At 47.7% G+C, this 22,911-nt stretch overlaps 3 protein-coding genes across 3 annotated transcripts in view; 1 reads left to right on the forward strand and 2 right to left on the reverse strand.

Annotated features, from left to right (window-relative positions):
• Positions 1–3,431, forward strand: part of ERICH6 (glutamate rich 6) — a 7,323-nt gene extending 3,892 nt beyond the window's left edge. Inside the window, exons 6-10 of the mRNA XM_042042405.1 lie at positions 8–203; positions 344–429; positions 785–937; positions 1,209–1,434; positions 1,857–3,431. Coding sequence (XP_041898339.1) covers positions 8–203; positions 344–429; positions 785–937; positions 1,209–1,434; positions 1,857–2,123 — 928 coding nt within the window. The 3' untranslated portion in view covers positions 2,124–3,431. The remainder of the gene's footprint in view (positions 1–7; positions 204–343; positions 430–784; positions 938–1,208; positions 1,435–1,856) is intronic.
• On the reverse strand, positions 2,982–9,358 carry SELENOT (selenoprotein T). The gene is made up of 6 exons (XM_042042301.1): positions 9,160–9,358; positions 7,907–8,017; positions 6,713–6,839; positions 5,345–5,432; positions 4,473–4,624; positions 2,982–3,777 (listed from the first exon to the last, which is right to left on the reverse strand). Exons 1-5 carry the CDS (start codon positions 9,321–9,323, stop codon positions 4,500–4,502), a joined length of 615 nt encoding a protein of 204 aa, XP_041898235.1. The 5' UTR covers positions 9,324–9,358; the 3' UTR covers positions 2,982–3,777; positions 4,473–4,499.
• A 99-nt stretch (positions 9,359–9,457) lies between these two features.
• On the reverse strand, positions 9,458–22,903 carry EIF2A (eukaryotic translation initiation factor 2A). Its single transcript, XM_042042298.1, has 14 exons — positions 22,809–22,903; positions 21,515–21,584; positions 21,153–21,227; positions 20,375–20,493; positions 19,194–19,293; positions 18,738–18,820; positions 17,463–17,536; positions 17,160–17,304; positions 16,051–16,167; positions 13,286–13,857; positions 11,891–12,007; positions 10,927–11,055; positions 9,980–10,045; positions 9,458–9,896 (listed from the first exon to the last, which is right to left on the reverse strand). The coding sequence occupies exons 1-14, from the start codon at positions 22,834–22,836 to the stop codon at positions 9,831–9,833; spliced, it is 1,761 nt and encodes a 586-aa protein (XP_041898232.1). The 5' UTR covers positions 22,837–22,903; the 3' UTR covers positions 9,458–9,830.
• Positions 22,904–22,911: the final 8 nt, after the last annotated feature.

The raw sequence follows: 22,911 nt of genomic DNA on the forward strand, positions 1-22,911 counted from the left end.
AACCGGAGCCGGAGCCCCGGCCCGAGGAGGAGCCCGAGCCCGAGCCCCGGCCCGAGGAGGAGCCTAAGCCCGAGCCCGAGCCCGAGCCCGAGCCCGAGCCCCGGCCCGAGGAGCAGCCCGGGTCCGAGAAAGAGCCCGAGAGCAACCAGGAGCCTGTGTCCCGCGGCGTCATCGGCTACGATTTCGGTCTCCTGGGGAAGAAGGCAGGTATCTGCGGCCGACGGCGACGGGAACACCTTGGATGTGTCAGCGCTCCGAGCGGTCGGAGCCTGGCACTGCCCATTTTCACAGAGCAGCTGTGCCAGACTGGCCTCAGATACCTGTTTTATCCTTCCAATCTTAGGTGGGGAAGGGTAAATTGGTGCAGAAGTACTACAGACATGGAAAGAAATTCCTTACCATGCTCCCAGATGGAACCTCGCAGTTATTGTATCCTTTATGGGGCTCACTTGCAGTAGTCCAGGGCTGTTAATGATTTTAAGTGTGTCCCAGTCAACTTCATATCAACAATCTGGCTCATCACTCCCACTCGCTCTGTATGAGGAGCAGCAGCAGTGAAACTTGACGCAGCTCCTGAGCTGAGGTCTCAAAGAGCAGCCAGCAGCTCCAATGAGGGACAAGCACTAGCTTCCAACACCCAGCCCAAGGGAGCAGCACACCTTTAACAGCGCTCTGGGCAATTTATCAGTTTTCACACCCCCAAGTAGTACCCTGAAATATTTAGCGGGTAATAACAGACCAACCAAGCAAAGCAGGGGGTTACAAACACCTTACCTGGCAGCAGCTATCCATCTGGAAACCTGGCCATCATCATTACACAAGAGAGAGACCAGCTGACTTGCATAGTACAGGAAGACGAGCTGAGGACATCCAAAATCCGAGCACTGTTTCAGTCTGAGGGCAGGAGCACGTGCTATTACCCGAACGGAGATGAGTGGTGTGTTCAGCAGCTTTGCTCTCTCCTCTGTGCATTGACATTTTGAAGGCCATAAAGGGTATTTTTAATAGCATCCAAAAATAGACAAATTCAGCAGCTCTTGGGCCCTGCTTTGGGTGCCCCCAGAGCAGCAAGGCAACCTAGCTGTGCCTTGAGAGGTGGGGGACAGACCCTGCCCCTGGCTGTGCCTCTGTCCCATCCCTCAGGGGAATGAGAGACATTCCGCCACAGAAGCTACAGGGTTCAGAGCTTCCACTTCCCTCTCTTTTAGGATAAATATGAGTATCCACGGTGGGCAATATTTGGACCAAGGAGGCAACAGGGTTAGAAGGTGGATGTGGCCAAATTTGTCACCAGGACCCCATGTCCCACTGAGCCCCATTTTCATCTCCCTGAACCGCCACGTGGGAGTCAGGATCCTGGCCCAGGACAAGATCTTCGTCTCCTTCCTCGCCATGGGGCGACAGGCAAAACTCAACATGGGAACCAAAGTGCAGGTATTTTTCCTGTGCCGAACCACTCCCCACAGTGGGAGGGGAGCAGCCAGGCAAGTTCCCATCTGTGCTTAGCCTGTGGTGGATGCTCCCTATGTTGCCCCATGCTCCTTCCCCAAAAAGCAAGGCATGGAGGTGGCGTGTATTTCAGCCACTCCCATGGAGATGGGGCACTTGCCAGCCCCAGCTCTCTGCAAGAGAGCTGCTAGGTGTGGGACTCCACTCCCAGGCAAGTCCCTAGCTAAATCCCCAGGAGTCACCCTGGCTCTGCCACAGGGAGAAGAGCTAGAATCCATGTGGGCAGGGTGCATGGCAGCTCCTTTCCTCCACAGGCTCCTGTCACAGGGGCAGGTTTGTCTGCTGGGAGACAGAAGGCCTGTCCCAGGCTCTGGTGGCTCTGCTAACATGTTGCCTCTGTTGTGCAGGCCAGCGCTGCCAGCCAGCTGCCTCCTCCAACCTGGCTAGGCGAGGATGAGCTCCTGCTGCTCGCCTTCCGGGTGAGGATCCTGCAGCTCTTCGACAGGATGCGGGGATGCCTCAACTTCCCTTCCAGTGAGCAGTGGAACAAAATGCAGCCTCCCACATACCTCATGACCCAGGCTGTGAAGATCCTGGAGCTCTGCATGGCTGCTGACATAAGTGACGAGCTGCGCCGCTCCATCAGGGCGATAGTAAATGCACAGCAGCTCTGACCAGCGTGTGTGTGGTGTAAGGCAAAATGCACCAGACACACACACTCCCTGATGCTGTGGCACCTGCATGTGCTCAGCAAGGTTTCACCTCTGGCGCTGCCCTGGTGCAGAGCAAAGGGTGGTCCAGGGCCACTCCACACATCCCCAAATGGGTCTTGCTCAGGGCCGGCAGTACCAGCCCGCACTGGTGACACCTTGGAGGCACGAGAGGGCTTTGCTAGGGCAGAGTAATCCCATGCTCCGCACCAGTTCACTGCTCCTGAGCAGCCTTCCTTCCAACTTCAGCCCTGGCCGAGTAGTCACTTCAGCCCTTGGGTATGGCACAAGGTAAAAGCAAAGAGCACAGCCAAGCCAGGGCCTGGGACAGGTACACAGGCAGGTGCTTGCTCAAGTCACCCACACAGGTACTGCTCTGCCACTCCTAACAAGAAGGTGGCACTAGCAGGATGCCCCAAGTGTTCCTGGTGCCTGCGCCTACGGCAGCTCAGCTGGCTGCAGGTACAAGACAAGGTGGTTTCCTGTGCAGAGAGCAACAAATGCCCTCAGAGTGCCCAGAGCAATCACACCTATGCTTGGCTCCAGGGAGCACCAGCTGCAGCGTGGGACGGGCTCTGGTTCAAGCACTGCAAACACAGAGCTGTCAGTGGGTGTTCAGAGGCCCATGGTGCTGCACTCGGCAGTGAGGAACCTTCCCAGGCTCTCAGAGCTGCCTTTGAAACTTGGGGTTTACCTGGCCAGTTTCCCCCAGGGAGGCCACACCTGAACTGTGGCAGCTGCCTGAAGGACAAGGCCAAGCTCCATGTACCGCTCCCAGCATGGGAGGTTCTCAGGGGCTTACACATGACAAATACAAGCTCATTAACTTTAGAAAGTTGGCTTTTTATGCAGTTTTTCAATTGCAGTTCCAAGAATGTTCATCAGTGACAAACAAGGTACTTCACACAGGAAATGGGAACTCTTTATTTCAATTAATGTTCTTGGGTTCAATTCAGGCCAGCAGGAAGGCCCAGCTCATCTCAAATGGCCAAGGAAAAACTGCTGGAGCTGGCCCACATGATTAAAGAGCAGCTGATCTTAATTTTCACTGAAGTCACCAAATGATGTAACTATTCCGCATATAATTTTCCTTATATAATTCAGTATATAATGCACTGTTCGACTCTGCCATAAATTTTGAGAAATATACAAACCTGTTTTAACCACATCAGAGAGATTTGATAGACAGCTATCAATTACTCAACAGTTTAGGACAATATCAGACACTCCGATAACTTCATTTTAAACTACAAAAAGAACATAAATTCATATAAAATACAACAGATTAAACAAACTTCTCTTTTTCCAAGGAAAAATTAGGTATCAACTCAATCTGCCATTGTGTGAAACATGAATATAAAATAAGTTACCATTAGTAATGCCTGCATTGCTGATCTATGAACTGGTCGAATGAAGTCTTAAAAAAACTATACAGTATTATTGCACTCGTGGCTGTGCAGTGTGGACCGGCCAGCACTGAAACAGGGCTCATTGAGTGTTTGTCCAGGAGGCACAACGTGGCTGCAAGAGAGGCATCCAGCCTGCACCAACAGCATCTGTCTTCACTGCAGGCCTTCATGGGTCTGCGCCACGTGGCCTGGGAACCACCACCCAACGCCTGCAGAGAGACACCGGGGTTACAGTTGGCAACACCCCCACACCACAGCAGCACATCCACACTGAGCCAGGGACACCCACACTGAGCCTACTGCACACCTGCACGGAGCCAGCCCCAAGATGGGGAACCTAGGTGTTTTGAAAGCCGCAGGTGACACAGGAACACGGAAGTGGTTTGCCATAAAATACCTAGAGGATCTGAACCCTGTGCTACAAAAAGCTGTGCAGCTTTTGCAGAGGGGCAGGGCAGTACAGCAACAGGAGCACGACAGTATTCTGTTCTCCAGGATTATGGAAGGAACAGGACAGCATTCTGTTCCCCAAGGTTGTGCAATTCAGTTGGGTTAAAAGCCAGGGAGACCTTAATCCCTTGCACAGAGGCTGTTCTAAGGCACGTAACAGCGCGTTTCTGATCTCTGCACCGCGTGCTTCACTGACATTAGGCCTTCTGCATGCAGTAACACACCTTCTCCTGCCTCGTGGAATGCCAGCTTCCTGCTCTGAGGAGGCAGAATGAGCTACGTCCCAAAGCCTCCCACCCGAACAGCCTCTGTGACACCACACATGGCAGTTTAACATCATGGGAGCTGGCTCTCCAGAAAAACATTTACCTGAACAAATACACAATCCTAAAATCCAGTCTCCAGTGTGCCCGTCTCACCTGGGTAAACGCACTGGTGACTGGGGGAGACTTACGAGAAGTTTCAGTGCTGATCAATGGGGCTATGATCGATGATGGGGCATTGACTCCATGTGCACATTGAGCTTCATCTCGTTATCAAGGATCTGTACAAGCTGCTGCATGGAAGGGAGGTGACCAGACTCCAGCTTAGACCACACTGGGACATCTAGCGCAGAACACACAGAGGGGAGAAAAGCACCGTTACACTGGGAGCATCAGAAAACAGGCAGAGCTGGTGTAAACATGGAATTGAGAAGCTCTAGGAAGCTGTGTGAGTTGGTACTGATCTGTCTTGAGGAAAACATGTGAATCAACAATGCTTCCAACCTCTGGCTATGCTGAACCCCAGCCCAAATAGGAGAGTAGAGTGTCTAATGCTTCCACTCAGAAGTGTATCATATGGATGGAGAGATGCAAAGTATCTATTGATGTTCCTCTCAACCTGAAAAATCAGTACTGTTGTCCACCGGCACTGATAATCCAGTAATAGTAACAGATTCTTTAGGATTCCAAGGCTAAAGCATGCTGCAGAACAAACAGGGAAAGCATCTAACTGGAGAGTACATGCCCCTATAGCTGATGGTTTCTTATTTAATGCACATCACACACAAAGAAAGAACATAACACAGTTACTCCAAAGGATCAAATATCCCTCTAGTTTTTACAGAGCTGTTGTAGAATATCTGACATCTGTATAAATTACTTTGTAAGATTTCTATTATTTTCATCATTTATTGTAATAGACAACATGTGAAGATCCAAATGGATGGCAATTTTCACATAGCACGTTTGGGACACAAATTTCCTGACCCGATCCCTCATTCTCCCCACCCCACAGCTCTCATATGTGTACATGTAAAACCCCTCAAACAAAGTCTCAGCTCACCATTCAAAGTGATTTCAAAAGCCCCAGTGGACATGCACTGGTTCTCAATCATGTTGCTCAGGAAGAAGACCATCATGCAGGCGTACACCTGGAAGGGAACAGAGATCCACACAGACCTCAGCCACGTCCGCCACACCTGCTGTTCACTCTCAGTGAGCACTGGATGTTCATGGGTATCTCTGAACTCCCTCTGTGATTGCTCAAGCAATGTTCCCATCTACAGATACCTCCCTTTCCTCCTTTTACACAGACTGTGCACCTTGCCTTCCCCAGGAAAGCACCAAACCAGCTCTGAACCCATCTGACTCGCACACCTCTGGACCCAGCACAGCCAGCTGCAAGGGGGCTGGCACTGTGACACGGGAACACAGCCATTCCCAGACACAGCCTGTCACTGTCACAGCAATCTCCAGATCACAGAGCTAAGGGCCCAGCCACAAACAGCACAAGGCCAGTCACGTGTGCATGGGAACCACCGACCCTCCTGCATGCCTCTGAGCTCTTCATCTGGAATTTTCTCTGCGCATGGGTGACTCAGGAGGAAAGGATAGTGTCTTCAGCAGTGCAGTTCCTCCCTCACTGCCAGCACCTCTCTAATTTCCTTTCCCTGTTCACAGGCACACTCACACAGGTCACTGCAACACCGCAGAACCTGGCACGTGGACAGCAGCTACACACCACAGCCAGCCCAGCCAGGCACAGAGTTGGCCCATTTAATTCAACTGGAATTATTACAGCTTCTGGGCATTCCAACTGGCCAGTGAAAGACCCAGGGCACTGGGCAGCTCAGCATGAATGTCTGTAAATTACTTTAGTTTAGTGGAATGAATCTGGAATAAGGTTACTCTAAATCAGAGTACAACACCCTGAATCTGCTGGCATCATCAGTACTGACTCACGGGGATATTCTCCCACAATGTCATGTCAGTCTGCTCTGCAAAAACACCCACAACATTTCAACGTCATTTTTCTAACCCCCATCTAATTGCTGCCTAATCTATCAGGAGTCTGATGGAAGCATCGACTGCAAAACAGTTATGAGACAACAGAGAAGGGAAGCCGTAATTTTAACATCAACAACACTGGCCTGAAATGCTACTCTTGAGCCCTAAAAAATAAAAACCTCTTTTATCATCTTTGTCAGCACATTAACCTCAGCTGCCCCTCTGCAGTAGCAGCAGCTTGTGAAGAGATCACCAAACCACACCTGGGTTTGTCAAAAGCATAAAGCACAACTAATAAGAATTATTCTACTGTAAGGCTGTAGTGTATGAAAGGTAAATCAGTCAGAACTGAGGGACTCACAGAACACCCTCATGAAGTAACTCTGAAGCTGCTTTTTCAGACTAAAAGAAGTACGTCCCTTACCTTGTTTTCTTGGCCCCACTGCCAGATGCTTGGAGCTTGCATGCCAAAGAAAGCAAACGGGTCCTTGCCGATGATGATTAAGCCAATTAATACTAGTTTGAAGACAGACAGGAAGGATGCTATGTGCCTGTTGGAGACGACACACACCAGTGACTGAAAGGTTCAGTTCCTACTTCACCATACACAACTGTAATTCACCTCACTAGTAGACTTTTGACAGTGTACAATCAAATGTTTCAAACGAAGTAAAAAAATTTCCAAGAGGGTTTATTTCACTGTGGAAAAACCCCAAACCCAATCAAACCAACAAAACAAAAAAGCAACACGCATTAACAACACCCCCAATAAGGCCCTGCTTTCATACGGCACCCCAGAAAGACACCTTCTTGTATACCACAGACAGATTCTTTTGTTCCTCAGCAGACCTCAAATGGGACTTTGCTTTCAACTTATATATGCCTGAAGTGGATAACAGATTCCATTTCTAAAGAAGCTGTTCCATATTACAGAGACACATTTAAGTGACGGGCACCACTTCTTGTGGAGCATTTCCCAGTGATGCAGAACTCCCCACAGCCAGCCCACACCAAGGCACTGCGCCCTGCAGCCTCCCACCACTGCAACCCTGCCAGAAATTGGGCCAACGAGTGTTCCAGGAGCCACCCAGTAACTATGGCATCACTCTCCAGCGTGGGCGCACTGCTTTAAGTAACAGGAATAACACTATTTTGACTTTTTCTCAATGTCTTTGGACTTTCCCCCCACAGCTGCAGCAAAAGCCACCCTGGCTCTCTCCTGAGGTGAGCTCTCCCTGATTCAGATGTTAAAAATGAACTTTGCCTTCCTCTGTCTCCTTAACCCAGTACAGGGATTTGTCACTAAGTGCATAAGCCTAAGCAACAAATTGAATTTATGTCCAGATACAGCACAAAGAACAGCTGGGAAAATTCACTGTGACAAAAAAGAGTTACACAATATATTTTAGGTCGGATATGACAGGCCTCATCATACAGATATCCAGATAGTGATGCTTGTACGGAAAACTAAGGCAGCTACCTAGAAGGCAGAAAATCACGTTTGTGTGTAATCCCAACAGAAATTCCCCTTAAGTCTGTATTTTCAGCATTATTTCAGTGTAAATGCATCTGTTTACCACTGGAAAGCACAGTACACAGTATGAGGTGACATGCTCACCTATAGATAGGTTGAGGAAGGTAGTTCTCCCCTTCGATTCGGATGTCTGGGTACCGCTGGCTGATGACCCGCATGTACTCCTCAAACACCCGCCTGTAGCCTCAGGAGACACTGAACACAGACAGGATTGTCACCACAGCTCGAGGGCTGCATGGTACAGTCACTCTGTTCATAACCCCTTCAAGTTAAAATAGAACTAAAATTTTTTATGGCACAGAGAAAAACTGATCTGCAGTGAAATTACACATCACAAACCCAAAGAGGTAAGGCCTGGGTGTGATACGGGTTTGCCCCACATCCCAGCACAGACACAGAGCTCTGGAAACAGCCACGGGGCATCAAATCACTCCCTTCCCCTGGAAAAATCTATTAAATTAGGATTAATGTAGGAAGTCGGTGGAAGCAACCCCTTCCTCTCTGCCAAAAAAAAAAAAAAAAAAAAAAAATTCACACAGAGCTGTCCTCTCCAGGACTGCCCAAACAGGTAATATTGCTCCCAGCCACCCCTGTGTCAGCACGACACGGGAACTGCAGGAGTTAAATATTCCTGAGCTGTCCTCTGCGTCGTCTCTCAGCAGCCGCCTCTATAAAAACTGCGGTAAAATCGCTAAAGACCTCAAACCCAGCATTTTCCCCTGAGCACTTCTGCAGTGCCTCGTAGAGTCACAAGGGCCGGCCCTGCCCACCCCGAGGGCCGGGAATCGTGGCGACAAGCGCTCCGGGCCTCTTGAGTTTTTTTCTCCCCGAGCCAAACAGGTCCGTGCGCCGGGGCTGCCTCAGCCCTGCTCGGAGCTGCTGATACCATCGGCAACACCCCCGGAATGCTGCAAAGGTACCCGAGCGCCCCGACTCCAACACGGGCACTGCACCAAGACAAACACAAAATTACAGCCATTGCTAAGGCATCGATTCCTCCCAAACGTTAGTTCCGCACCAGCACAACGCCACACACGGCATTAACGTGCCCGAAAACCGCGGTTTTATGGCGGGTGGCCGTAAAGTGGGCCCCACTGAGAGAGCCGCCGCCCGCAGGCCGGTGCCACCTCCCACGCCCCAACAGGGCCAGGCCCCCCGACAGGTCGCCAGGGCGGGGAGGCCCCCGGCCCCAGGGCTGGCCCCTCCACGGACGACAAGAGCGAGCGAGGCCGCCGCAGCGCTGAGGGAAAGGAAGAAAAACGAACGAGGGAGGGAGAGGCGACGGCCCAGAGGACGCCGCCATTTTGGCCGTCGCCATCTTGGCGGGCGCCCCTCACCAGATCTGGAACTTGAGCAGCGGCCCGGTGGCGTAGGCCATGCGCAGCTTCTTCGCCGGCAGCCCGCCCTGCTCCGCCGCCGCGGCGCCGCCGCCGCCCGGTGCCGCCGCCAGCCCCGCCAGCAGCAACAGCAGCAGCAGCCGCCGCAGTCCCGCCGCTCGCATCTCGCCGCCGCAGCCGCTGAGGCACCGCGCGCGCGCCGCCGCGCCAAGGTCACGCGCACGGCGGGGGCGGGGCCTGAGCGGCGTCACGAGGGCGGAGGCGCCCCCGCGCGGTCACACAGAGCCCGAACGCTCGCTCGCACTAAACGCTCTTTATTGTATCCACGTCATCGCGGAAAGATCGCACCTCTTCTTAAATAGAATAGAGCTAGCAAACGTTTTTATCGCCTTGCCTTCTCCCACCCAAATAACGAAAAACAATCTGGTTTAGGCAGTATGTTCTCAGAAAAGGAGCGCGTTTCTCGTTGGAACAGCAGCACAACTGGCTGAGGGATACTCGTTACTTGCTTACAGCTTCAACATGTCCAAGAATCTTTAGGAAAACTCTTTTAAAAGGCAAATGAGCAGCAAATCTGTGGACTTTCACACCCTTGGTCATTTGCTGAAATATTTAACAAACTATATTTTGCATGAACTTTGTGTTAGCACCACGCTGGAGCTCAAGAAGTTTTAAACACCCAGTTCCAGGTCTTCCAGTTCCTTAAGGAGAGCAGCTTCTTTCTGAATCTTCTCCACCTAGAACAGAAAAGCATAAAATGTCACAGATGTAGCTTATTATAAAATGAACCTGGAATAAAGTGTACAGATCTCAACCATACCTGATTCTTCTCCAGCTGCTTGCCAGCAGCTGCCTGTTCTTTCAGCTGCTCAATTGCCTTTAGTTTCTGGAAAAAAAATAGAAAAAACCCACTCTAACACAAAAATATTGGTGAAACAAGAATAGAAAAAAAGTCTTAGAAGTTGCTGCACTTGCAATTGCCTGATGTATCTGGAGGCAGGTCCCTATGGAAGGCACAATCCCTTAAGCATCTCCAGATGCTCAGTCCAGAATTTCCCACCCATAACAGACATTTCTTTAAAGAACAAAACCTAGAGAACAGCAGTACTTCCTCATCTCTGAAAAAAACACCGGGCATTGTCTCACTGAAGGGCTAGATCCAAACTTGGAAATTACTCTATCACTATCCCTCTTCACCACACATTTTCCTCAGAAAGCCTGGAATGTTAATCCAGAGACTATGAACAGCAAGAGGCAGCCAAGAGAAATGGGAAAGATTCTCTAGCCAGAACCAAACAATTTCTATCCTGGAATTACTTAATCCAAGCATTCTCAAGACTGGCAATAAACTTTGCACTCATGCCACAAGGCAAACCACAAGGCACTGTTCCTTGCCAGATCCAGGTCCCAACAACCACAGAATCCACAGAGTTCCTGTCTGAGCCCCAACACCTGCCAGTGCACCCCTGACCCTCAGCTGGGGGACTGGCTGCACCTCCACAGCATTCCCAGTCACAGCCTGAGGGTTCGTTTCAAAAACTCCTCCCTGTACTGCCACCTCTGATGGGACCTTCAGGAACCCTGGCACACGATGGTCTCCACTGCTGCACAGGGTGGGAGGGCAAAGGGAGGTGGGTACAAATTCAGGACATTACTGTGAATGTACGTGCATCCTCCTGAACTCAGCTCACCTTACACCCACACTAGGTCTTACAGACCAGCCCTTGGAGAAATCTATTGTCTGTTAGAAAAAGAAGCCCTTCACACCTTTTTCAAATTCTTTATCTTCTTGTCCACTTCAGGATCTCCCGTGGTCATGGCAGGCACAGCGTTCTGCAGGGCATTCTGTGGGGTTTTGTCCTGGGCAGGGCCTTGGTTTGCATCAGCTTTGGCCTCCTGTAGACACATAAACACAAGCTAGAAAATACCTTTGATTACAAACAGAATGAAAAATGTCTTTAATCACTTTAAGAGGATCCATTCAATATTTCTTCTTTCCCCAGTTTGCTGGTGTATTCCAAAATCTGGGCATGACTTGCTCAGAGGTACTGCATTATCTATTGATCTGCTTTCCATGGACAAAGGCTTGTCTGGAACAGCTCACATGGTGTTTCTTGTTTAATTTTTACTTCCTCAAGATCCCAACCACACACAGCACAGGGAAACATCAGTTTAAGCATGATATGACAAACATTTTACAAAGCAGACTGGGTCATTGTCTCTGAAGCAAAAGAAAGGGCTCAAAACCAGTGCTAGAAAAATTTTAAAATAGCATTTAAAGAAACTATTGCTTCAGAGGTTTGTAGAAATTGGAAGGCTAATACCAAAAGCTGACTTTTATCTACCTAGTCAAAGAATATTAAGTCCAGAAGTGACAGACAGGCTGCCTCTGGTCTGCCCTAAAAACACACCTCAGCCCTGACCTGCTGGGAACACATCACACCCAGTCTGTTCTTACCTCCCAACTACAACCAAAACACACCCTGCAGACCATGAAAAGTCAGAATCACTTTGTCTCCACACTGATTTTAGCTAACATTTGCAGCAACTCACCAAAGGTGTTACTTTTAAATCACCCTTTTGTTCCTGCTTTGCTCTGGTGAAACTGCCCGTCCCACACAGGCGACACGCGTGGAGGGCTCTCAGTGCACAAGTCACTGCTCCGAGACTGACCACTGCCCTTTGGGAAAACTAACTAACATTATCCTTGCAAGAATGACTTTTGCAGTACCTGTTTAGCAGCCTTCTTTGCTTCATGCTTCCTCTGATTTTTGAGAGCTGTTTTAGACAGTGGCTTATCACTGCTTCCCAGATGGGGTTTCATGTTCTGGGGTGGCTCATCCTCATGCTGCAGGATATGCAAAATGGTTAAAACCCCATATTCCATGTTGGCACAGAAACCCCAAAATCTACCTAAGACATCATATGCAAATATGAACCAGAAAGGAAAAGGAAAAAAGAAAGAAAGGAAGTGGGGGGGAAAGTATGCACTCCTTGGAATAGCCAAAGAAGGGTGACAAGGGTTTCAAACTCATCCACTCAAGTTTCCATGGGACTACCCTGTGTGCCCTGACGACTTCATAGATTTCTGATAAAATAACAAAATCATTATGTTTTCTGTCTCAGGAAGGAAATAAAATAAAATACAAGAGGAATAATCTAGCACAAAATGACTGAAGCCTGGCATTTTGCTGTTCTTGACAGCTTTTTAACTCAAACTCTTGATGATCAGAGAGGAAGGCTGAGCGCTGGGAGGGAAAATGGGGGATTCTTGGAGGGCAGTGGGGGCTGAGAAGGGGTTTTTTTCAGTGTTTTTAAGATAACTCTCAACTGTGGCACTGTATTGTTTTAATGCGTGTGACAAGATTTTTTGCCCATATAAGTAAACAGAATTATTTTACTGAATGTATCTTTTCCCTACTCCTTCTGCTCACATGGTTTGCGAGAGCAGCCCTCAGCATGGCTAACAGACTGCTCACAGGCTGAGTCTCCTGCAAAAGCACCAGGCTCAAAGTCAAAGCTCTCTGTGACTCAAACATTAAGGGTGCAGCTGTTAACTGGAATTAGTTGCTACTCAGCCTACTTTGAAAACTTGTAGAAAGAAACTAATTATACAAGTAGGTCACTGTACTGAAATGTGTTTAAGCTGCAGATGACTTGCTAATGATCCAATCTCTTTCTAAAAAGTAAATTTACCTTATAAAAAAAACCAAACAAGAATGGCTGTTGGGAGGCCAGTCAAGGCCCAGGCTGGCTGGGTTCAGAACTGGTAAGTCGAGTCATCCATATCAGAGGCTTCTGTCCTAACCAGAGCACTCAATTTCACCACAAGCCACACCTGGAGTTTAGTGTTTCAGTGCACACTGCAAAGAGTATTACAAAAGCTTGCAAATGCTTTGTGAAAGGACTGTACTTGAGCCAAAGAGATGAGAGCTTTCTAGCATACATTCTTGCAAACTGTGAGCAAAATGCCAAAGAAGGTTACCAAAACCCCTCCAAACCCCCACAGTGCTGTCAACCTGGTTACTCTTCTCATGTACCTCCTCAAAAACACACACATATGTGAGGCCAAGCTCCAAACAGACATGAGACAACAGGTCAGTTCCCACAGGACACTGCTACTCACAAGCTTGGAGCTCGTCACGGGTTTGTTCCTCAGGGCAGGAGGTCTGTACGCCTGCGCAGGCCTCGGCTCAGCACTGGGCAGTTCGCTGGGAACTGCCTGGTATTTGACCGCTTTCTCCGGGAACACCCCATCCAGGAAGGGCTGCCAGAACACTTGCCACATTTCCTCGCCAGATGGGACCTTATAGGAGTGCAACACAGAGCCCGTGTAGTGCCATATCTTGTATCCATTGCTGACCCGGAGCCGGGGAGCACACGTGGCTGTCACAATGTGCTCCCCATCGGGACACCAAGCAAAGTATGTGGAATCCGAGGCCACTGGTTTGGAAATGAGTTTGTAGTTTTTAACATCCCACACTTCCATCTGTCCCCTGAGGTTTCCAAACCCTGCCAGCACTAGGATGTGTCCGTGGGGGCTATAGTAGACAGCATTGCGAGGCCCGGTACCAAAATCAAACACAGGGTCACATTTCAGGTTAAAAACTGTGGCTTTGGCAGGCATGAAACCATACACAGCACAGAACTCCGCAGAATTGGGGCTCCAGGAAACATCGTAAATAGGGCCATTTTTTGCTAAAGGAAAAGGAAAAACATGCAGCTGTTGGGAGATTGCATTTTTTTCAGAGCAAGACAGAATAAAAACCATCACAATTCTTCATGCTTTGCTAAAATGCTGTATTCTAATTATTGACAGTGAAAATTAATTCTACTAACAACAGAGGGAAAAACAACCTTGTATCTTCTGATAACTTTAGTTACAGTTTGCAACAATAACTGCAGCCATTCCAAATTACCTCTGTACGGTCAGCACCAACACTTTAACAGTAAGCATAGCTTGACATGTAAAAAAAATCCGTAATTTTTTTTCCTCAAGTATGACCTCAGGACCTTCTCATATTGTCCCACTGGAAACCTGCAAAAACAGGAGTTTTATACCAGTTGGATAACAGTTTATCTTCTTTTAATGTAAGACATATTGTGTAGCTCAGCTTTGTAGAGGCAAGCAATAGTGACCTGAGTTCTCTTTGGCCCATGCCCATGCACAATATTTTATAAGTCAGATTTTAATGTGAGTGAGCACACAAAAATGGCTTTACACATAATGATCAAAACTTGGTACTGCCAGAAGCTATTCTGGGGGTTGGAACATTAGGAGATACTGAAGAATGATGTATTAGTTATGAAAACTCAGGTAAAATATCCAGGGGTAAATACAAACCACAGGCCATTATAACTTTTCATCATCTGGGTATCTTTACCCATCGTTCAGATAAATGCCAATTGCATTACTGAATCCTTATATCCAGAGTTGATGCAAATGTTCAAACTGAGTTAAATGGTTCGTGCTTGCTGTCACTCTGAAGTCTCATTATCTTTAGAAACAAGGATGTATAATCACACTATGTGTCCCCTTCGTAACGTTTTCAGTGACACTAACCCAATGCAGCTCAGATACAGAGGTGTGACAGAAAATGACATTTGGTGACAGCAGCAGCTGGAAAGATGAGGGCAGCTCCAAGCAGGCTTCACAGCTCTGCCAGAGCCTGCAGCAGCACCACGTCTTAGTCAAAAATGAAAAGCCCTATGCAAATGCCAGTGTGGAAAAAAGCTTCAAAACTGTACTTCAAAAAACATCCAACTTCACAAGGAATGAGACACCTCTCACTCCAAGTGCCCACCACTTGCTTTTATTGGAGAAAAGGACTTTTATGAAACAGACATAAGTTTGGGCTTTCCCTTGAAAAGGAATAGCTAAATTAAATGAAAAGCAATGGTAAACTTCCTGTTAAATACAGATGCAGTAGAAATAAAGAATTTTTTAGTAAGTATGTAGTTAAACAAGTAGTGTTCTCAAGCCAGGAAAGTGGTCCCAAAGAGATTCTATATACAGAGTCATAACCCCAATTCTCCTTCCCCAGTGAAGTTACCATCAGGGGAAATGGGGCCCAGTACTTGTCCAAAAGTTTTGCAGTGGAGGCAAACTGGAGATGCTCCCAGTCAGCACTGTTATGGAAGAGAAATTACACTCACAGTACCTCCAGCAAAGATAGTCCATGTCACCTCATCCCCAGTGCTCACAAGCATTCCCAACAAACTAGCCTCTACAATCCCAAACAGACCAGATGTTTGCACACAATAGCAACAGCTTGACAGAAGGAAAAAAGACCCCCCACAGGGCAAGTTAAGACATGGACTTCCAGTTCAAACTAGACACTGGAATTAGGCACATTCATCTGCTGCTCCCCAACATGTCATTTTTATGTCTTAAAACACTTTCAATTTTACAATTCAAAATAAAGGACTTCTATTTTCCAACAGACCAAAAAATTGCTCTCACTCTGCCCTGGCTCATTGAGTAACAGTATCTTGCATGTGTAAAAGTGCAGGTAGGATTATTCTGTTTGGTGACGCGCTTCCTGTCCATTATGGATTCTCAGACATCAACCTGGCTCCATTGTCCAAGTCTTTCCTCAGCAAACGAGCATAGTTCCCTCCCTGTGCACTTGAAACACCTTCCCAAGCAAATTATCAGTATTTATTAACTGGAAGTGTTGGTCTCTGCCACTGACATTAAGATGGTAAGTCTACCAAAGGTAAGAAAATTCAGCTATTAAAAAAAACCACAAACCAACCCAGAAAAAAGCAACATCTTCCTGCAGAGGTAAAAAACCAAAAAAGCAGTGAAGGATTTTTTGTTCAGAGGATTTTGTTTTACAGATCGGTTCCCTACACTCCCAAGCCCGCAGCAGCCGCAGGGGTACTCACGCAGCTGCACGACGGCGCTCTCCCCGTTGGCCGCCACGTAGTGCAGCGTCTGCTCGCCGTAGTACGATGCCCCGGTCTTGTCCACCTCGGTGCTGGCGATCACCAGCACGGCCATGGCTGTGAACAGTCACAGTTAGTGCAGCACAGCTACTGAAACCCACACCAGCCATTGCACAGAACACCACAGACAAAGCGAAATCAGCTCCGCTATGAATTCCTACTGGTTGCTTGTGTAATAGTTCTGGTATCATTCCTCTTTTGAATTGAGTTTTTCCTAAATGCTAACCCGAAAGGACTGAACATCTTCCTTTGTCAGATGGAAAATGTAAGCTCAGTCTATTAATTCACTGTAAGATCACAAGCAAGTGAACATCCTTTGCAGTTATAAAAAAAAATTAAACTACAGCAGAAACCAAACATCCTGATCAGTCCTTGAATAAAATATTTCATCAATATCTTCTGTATTCAAAGCTGTGTCCCTGTTGGGGGGTACGGAGCGGGGCACTGTGTCACCAGGGCAAAGCCCAACCTGCCCCTTCCCCCAGACATATGCACCCCAAAATGTCTTGAGACATCAATCTTTCCCATCTCTCACAGCCTCCGTGCACGGTTTCTACATGTGTGTAACACCTTCCTTGTATTCCAAACTATGTGGGTTGAAGTAAAATGATTTGTACAAAATAATTCTGAAACAGCTCACTGCTAACAAACAGCAAAGCACAGAGGCCTGTCGGCTCACCCCAGTTGTGATATTTATGCATACAGATAATTCTACACATTAAGATTATACCATGGCGTGAACTGTTCTTATGTTTACAATCTAAATGTATTATTGACAAAGAATGCAAAATTATATAGGATTTTGTTATTCAACTGCAAAATTTACCAGCATGCATAGAATATTTTCAATTGCAACATATAAAATCACAGAAGTCACAGGAAAGTGCTGAGCACTCCAGGGTGTGCAGAAATGCACCCCAGCAAGGCATTAATGGCTGCCCTCAGGATTTATCTGCATATGCAAATTAAACACAAACCCCACACAGTAAACAAAGTAAGTCAATCCAAAATGAGCACAGTATAAAAGTTTCAGTACACAGCTGTTATACCTTTTTTGTTCCATAGCATTGTCACCTTGTCAGCTTTAAAGAAGCTTTTGTTGGCTAGTGCTGACTGCGGGCCCTCGAAGTTGGGGTACTGGTAGAGCCTGACAAAGGATGGAGCACCTTTGCTGCCTGGGACATACACAGCAACCTGAAACAGCCACGAGATTTCACTGCGAGTTAAAGCCTTGGTAGCACAGGGCATCATTACTACCAGTACATTGTACTAAAATCACAGTCTGGTTTTTTGGGTTTTTTTTTTTTTTTTAAGAAAACCAAGAAAAGGATTGGAAGCTGGAGCAGAAGTACCTTGCTTGGCTGTGCTCCTGGGGACAACACGAAATCACTGACCTTCTGCAAATGCAGCTTATTTGCAATGGTATCTGCCAAGAAAAAGGCCACAGATGTGTGATGTTAATGACAAACCACATTACCTGGATGACCTAACCACACCTTTCTATGGGGCTGCATCCTGGATAACACAGACCAGTAAAGACAATCATAAAGGATCTCTTTTTCTAGGCAAACAACCATTATTTTCCCATTTCACCACATAATTTTATCTAAAAAAACAAGTTGAATCAACCCTACGTCTGAAACCCAGCATTTAGTATTTGGAAGTTCAAAAAGTAAAGGAAGCCTCTGAACCCGAGGTGAACACAGCTTGCTTTTGAAGCACATATTCTTCACCTTATCTGTGCTGGATTCAGTCACATTCGCTGCCATTACACAGAGGCAACCTTCATGGGAAAACTCTTCCCAACAGGAAGCACTCAAGAGGCCTGCTCTGGGCTCAACACTGCCTCTTCCCACAAACAGCTGATGGGAACAGAATCACCCCGCAGCTCCACTGCAGCCGGGAATGTGTACTGCCAGCAAATGTCCTGCTGAGGCTGACATTCCCTGCTTCCTGCAGCTTGGTTAACATCAGCAGGGCTAATTCTCAGGAAACTCAATCTCTCATAGCCTTAATTCTTGTATCAACATTATATTTAAAACAAAACTAAGAATGCAAGACTAAAACCACACACTGCTGTTCTCCCATCCATTTTCTTTAATTCCTTTACATTTTTGTTCTAATTAATTTTTATCTTTCTACTTTTCTCTTCCCCTTGCCCTTTTCAACATCTATTGACTCCAGATACTCTACCACCAACAGTAAATTTCCTTGGTAAAAATCTTCAGGCTTCACTATTTCATTTTTGCCATCAATTTTTTAATGAGCCATTTTTAACAGTCTATTGACAGAATATGCACAACCCAAGGAAGTAATCACAGATCATGTTTTCTAACATCAATTTCCTGGATCTCTTTAAATGAGAAATAATATGGAATCAGGCCTCTTTAACTGAGAATCAGATGCACTTCATACCATGTAAGTCAGTGAAAAGATAAATAAGAAAGTGAAAACACACTTCATTAAAGCATAATGATTCTGGATTCCAAACTGAAATAGATTGTAGGCAATATTTAAAATAAAAAGCAAGCAAAAGAAGAAACAAATAAAAAGCTGAAAACAAAAACCACCCATCAAAAGAAGCAGCATTTATAGAAGGAACGAAATATAGAGAAATACTTGCGTACTGAAGTTGTTGTTTTCAAAGAAATGCACTTCATTGTTCACATTCCTGGCACAAATGCTTTCATCATCTGCCCAGCAAGGACACCTGCATATTATGGGAAAAGTCAGAAACACAAAATGATGCTCAACATCAGCACTCCAGAATTGTTTCTCCTCATTTTTAAAGCCCAGTAAGTTCAAACATAATACGTTTAATGTGGATAAATGACAACTGCATACCAAAAAAGTGCACGTAAGTGCACTTGGTTACTGTCTGCCCAGCTTTTCTCTGTGGTGCAAAGTGAGAGTGAATTTACAATGAACTATATACAGACACTCACAAGCACAGACGCTGGTTTTCAGTTAGCAGCAGGCACTGGTTTGAAAGCCAACACCACACTAACAGCTCCATTTACCTGGATCAGATTTTGAAAACCACATTTCTTTTTAAACAATTAGCATCTGGAAAGCTTATTTACCAGTTCTGCATCTTTTTCTGCATAAAAGACTTTAAGCATTTTCCAGTTCTCAGATCATGGAGCTGCAGGTTGGGCACCCCTGCTGTGCCATCCTTAGCAGCTGCAAAAAAACACAGTGGTCTTTGAGGATTAAATCTGCTTCACCCCAACATCACAGTTCTGCTAGCACCCAAACTCCTCGCAAGCATGCAGCTTTTGTCCCTGAGGGACCAAACCCATGAATGCTGACTGCTGTACCTATTAACCTCAGTCTGTTTTCAGAAAGAACTCACATTGGGAGGCGTAGGGTTTCTACTCCCCACTGCAAGGCTGCAACCACCACCACCTACACAGCTTTTTAATCCAAACCAAAACCCATCCACATGGAAAACGATGGAGGCATGTTCTCCACTCCAATGTTTTGCTCTCACAGGAATGAGGTGATTTGGTCCATTCCACCACAGTCACAGCTGTCTCTGCAAGCAGTGCAAAATGGTTCTGCTGCTTGTAAACTGTCTGTACTCTCCTCCTTGCCTTGGATAGCACAGCCTGCCTATTGCTGTCAGTGATTTATGGCAGACCCAGAACAGCTCACTTACAGCTTGTGCTACCTTTTCTTATCCTACCACCTGTCCCAGTTCCCAGTTTCCCTACAGCCTGCCCAGTTCCCAAGGCCCAGCCTTGCCCAGCTCTTCCCCCCCAAAGGCAGCATTTACACCATCTGTGGCTCAGACAGGACTGCAGCTCTCAGAATCAGGAACTCAAACCCCTTCAGGGAGGCAGAGGAGGGAATAAAGCTCTGGACATGGAGAACACTCCAGTCCAGGGGGACCAGGGGAGGACACAACTACTCCAAGACAGTGTACAATCTCCCTTGCCTACCCAAGAACATAAGCTGCCTGCACAGCACACTGCACCATGACCACTTCCCAAAGTTTAGAAAACATGTGACTACTGACAGAATAACTATGAGCACGTGCACTCTGACAGAGCGTTTGTAAGGATGGCCAACACCAGCTGCTCTTGGACAATGGCCTCCCTCCCTCCTCCACCGTGTTCCTGACTGCCCACAGAACTTTTTGTACCCTTTCTGTACTGCTCATTTAGCCAATAAATGCACTACAGAGATGAGTCAGGTACTAATCCAGACATGGTTTAAGACAAGCACAGACCCGTGCTTCCCCAGCTGGTACAATACTCACTTGCATAGGCCTGCCACATTGCCAGAACATTATTCTTTGGCGAGAATTCAAGGCAGACTGTCTTTGGGAGATCAAAGGAATGCAGTAACTCAGCTCTGGTGACATTAACAACATTTACTCTGGAACCAAAAGATGCTATTTCAATAAAACACGCTTACAATAGTTAATTAATAGCTGAGAGAATTGTTCAAGTATTTGACTCTTCTAGATCAGCCCCAAATTTGGCCAATATAACAGAATTAGAAGAGCTTTTTTCCCCCTCTTGTTTTACTAAATCTTTCCAAGAGCACATTTTAAAACCAGACACCCAAGTATGACAGAAACCAAAAGTGACCACTGGTCAATACATAACCCATGTTTTTGTCTGCAACACGTAAGCTCTAAACAAGAGAGTGAACTCCATAATGCACCTGCTCTATAAGAAAGGAACCTTGTAACGTTCACAAGGTGTATAGATTCATTATTTTCTGTGGACATTACTAACAGATTAATCCCAGAGACCAGGTACTGGGAGCCATGAATAAGAAAAACAACCAAACCACAAAAGCATACCCAGATTGCATGGGAATGGGTGCATTATAAATAAGAGAAGAACAGCAAATATTTCATGTGATAGTCAGAAAACAAAGCCACTAATGTAACAATAAACTGCATTTAAAATGTACATGCAAACACTTGCATTAACAGCAATCATCTTTACACAGACATGAGTAAATGAAGCATAACTGATCCTGTTTATTTCATACAAGCTAAAAATTGGATGATAAAAGGCACCCACTTTTCTCCATTGCACCAAGCAAAGAGGGAGCCGTCCTTGCTAAAAGCAACAGCTTTGCAGTTTTTTCCAGAATCCCTAAAGAAATAAGAAATGCACGTGAGTATTCAACAGTGCCATAGTTGAGGTTTTTTTAACAAAAATGAAACAGATTGCCTGCTGTGCTCCTGAGGAGCCCTGTGTCATAGTGCAGTCCCTGCTCCCCCTGCTCAGGGACTATCACCTGCACCTGGCAGTGCTCAGGCAGGCGCAAAGCCTTCCACACCATCAATTTTCTGAATTCACTTATATTCACACATTTTTCAAGTCCAGAGTCTACCTTTCTTTTCAGAAAACTATTTCTTTTGTGCCACTGACACCAGTACCTTTGGAATGCTGTGCTCTCTGTGAAACTGGGGGGCCCATTCACCATATACAGCCCTTCGGACCCTCTCACTGCAAGAAGAAACAAATAACTCATTTCAGATGCAGAAAATTGTCCAAAGCAGACGTTTTTCTAATTTGTGAGCCCTGAGACGTGCACACACTTTCCCATGCTTGCTGTAAGGGAATTCCAAGACATAACCGAGACACGCCCCTGGAGCTCCCATCCCACTCCTCCTTCAGCAACACCCTCTGTAGGATTGTGCCCGGCCAGGGGGCAAGGAACCCTCAGGATGGGGATCCAGAGCCTCTGGACCTAGTCTCAAAGTAAAACAGTTTTTATCATGACTAAATGCAACTTCCCAGGGCTCGTGTACACCACAGCCCCGAGAGACCCTAAGGCAACCTTTTAACACACCTTAAATGCGACCCACGAGCTGCGCAGCCCTGTCTGGAACGTGTTCCCCAGCTCTTCCGTCAGGCTCCCCATTAAGATCCAAATTTACAACAGACAGTAGTGAGCAGCCCAAAATCTACCCTGAACAACTGCAGCCCCCACAGACCCGAGGGAGGGGAAATAGGCTGGTGTTTAAAGCTTACAGATCCAGAAAAGGAAAATACACATTCCTTATGTTAGGGACAGTTTAAACAGTGAAATACTGAAAAAGAATACGACTTTTGAAAGGAGCTTCACAAACTGCAGTGCAAACCCCACGAACGGCAGCGGACACGCCAGTGGGCTCCGAGCTCCCGGGAGCCGCTCTCTGCCCCTTGGATCGGCCCCCGCGTGCTGCGGTGCCGGGGCCGCCGCGGGGGCTCAGCGCCCGGGGCAGCGGGGCAGGGCCGCCGCGTTTCAAGCACCGACCCGCCCCTGCGAACGCTCCCGGGCACCCCGCGACTAAATCGTCCGCGGCTGAAGAACGAAGCCCCGACACGCAGCCTCGAGAGCTCCCGCGGGGCGCGGGGGAGGCCGGCAGCCGGGAGGCTGCGCGGGCGGGGGGCCGGGGTGAGCAGCGGCACCCCAAAGGAGGGCCTGGCCGCGCCCCAGCCCCGGGCCGAGCCAGCACAGAGCCCGGAGAGCCCTGACCAGTGCTGGGAGTGGTATCGTCAAGAACTCCCGGACCGGGGCCGGACTCGGGCACGCCGCGGCAGCGCACGCTGGGGAGGGGACGCGGGGCGGACGGCGGCGAGCACCGGAGGGGCACCGGAGGGGCACTGGAGGCGCAGCCCAGCCCACCTCCGCACTCGCCCCCCGCGCACCAGCCCCGACCTCCGCGCCGCCCGGGTCCGACGCACCTGCGAGCAGCGGCGTGGGCGGCGCCATCTTGGGGCGGCCGGTGGGGCGCTACTTCCGGTTCCGGGTCAGCGGCGGCGCAGCGGCCGCAGCGCGCGCCACGTT

Source organism: Corvus kubaryi, unplaced genomic scaffold (genome assembly GCF_017639235.1).
Source record: "Corvus kubaryi isolate FWS band 111438036 unplaced genomic scaffold, C.kubaryi_AGA036_p1.0 37397, whole genome shotgun sequence".
NCBI lineage: Eukaryota > Metazoa > Chordata > Aves > Passeriformes > Corvidae > Corvus > Corvus kubaryi.

Excerpts from the sequence above, each read along its gene's own strand:
- EIF2A (XM_042042298.1), bottom strand. The coding sequence starts at position 22,836 with ATGGCGCCGCCCACGCCGCTGCTCGCAG. Across the intron at positions 17,537-18,737 it reads CTTTGAAAACAACAACTTCA|ATACCATTGCAAATAAGCTG; the intron begins GTACGCAAGTAT and ends TTTTCTTGGCAG. Across the intron at positions 13,858-16,050 it reads GAGCGCCGTCGTGCAGCTGC|CAAAAAATGGCCCTATTTAC; the intron begins GTGAGTACCCCT and ends CTTTTCCTTTAG.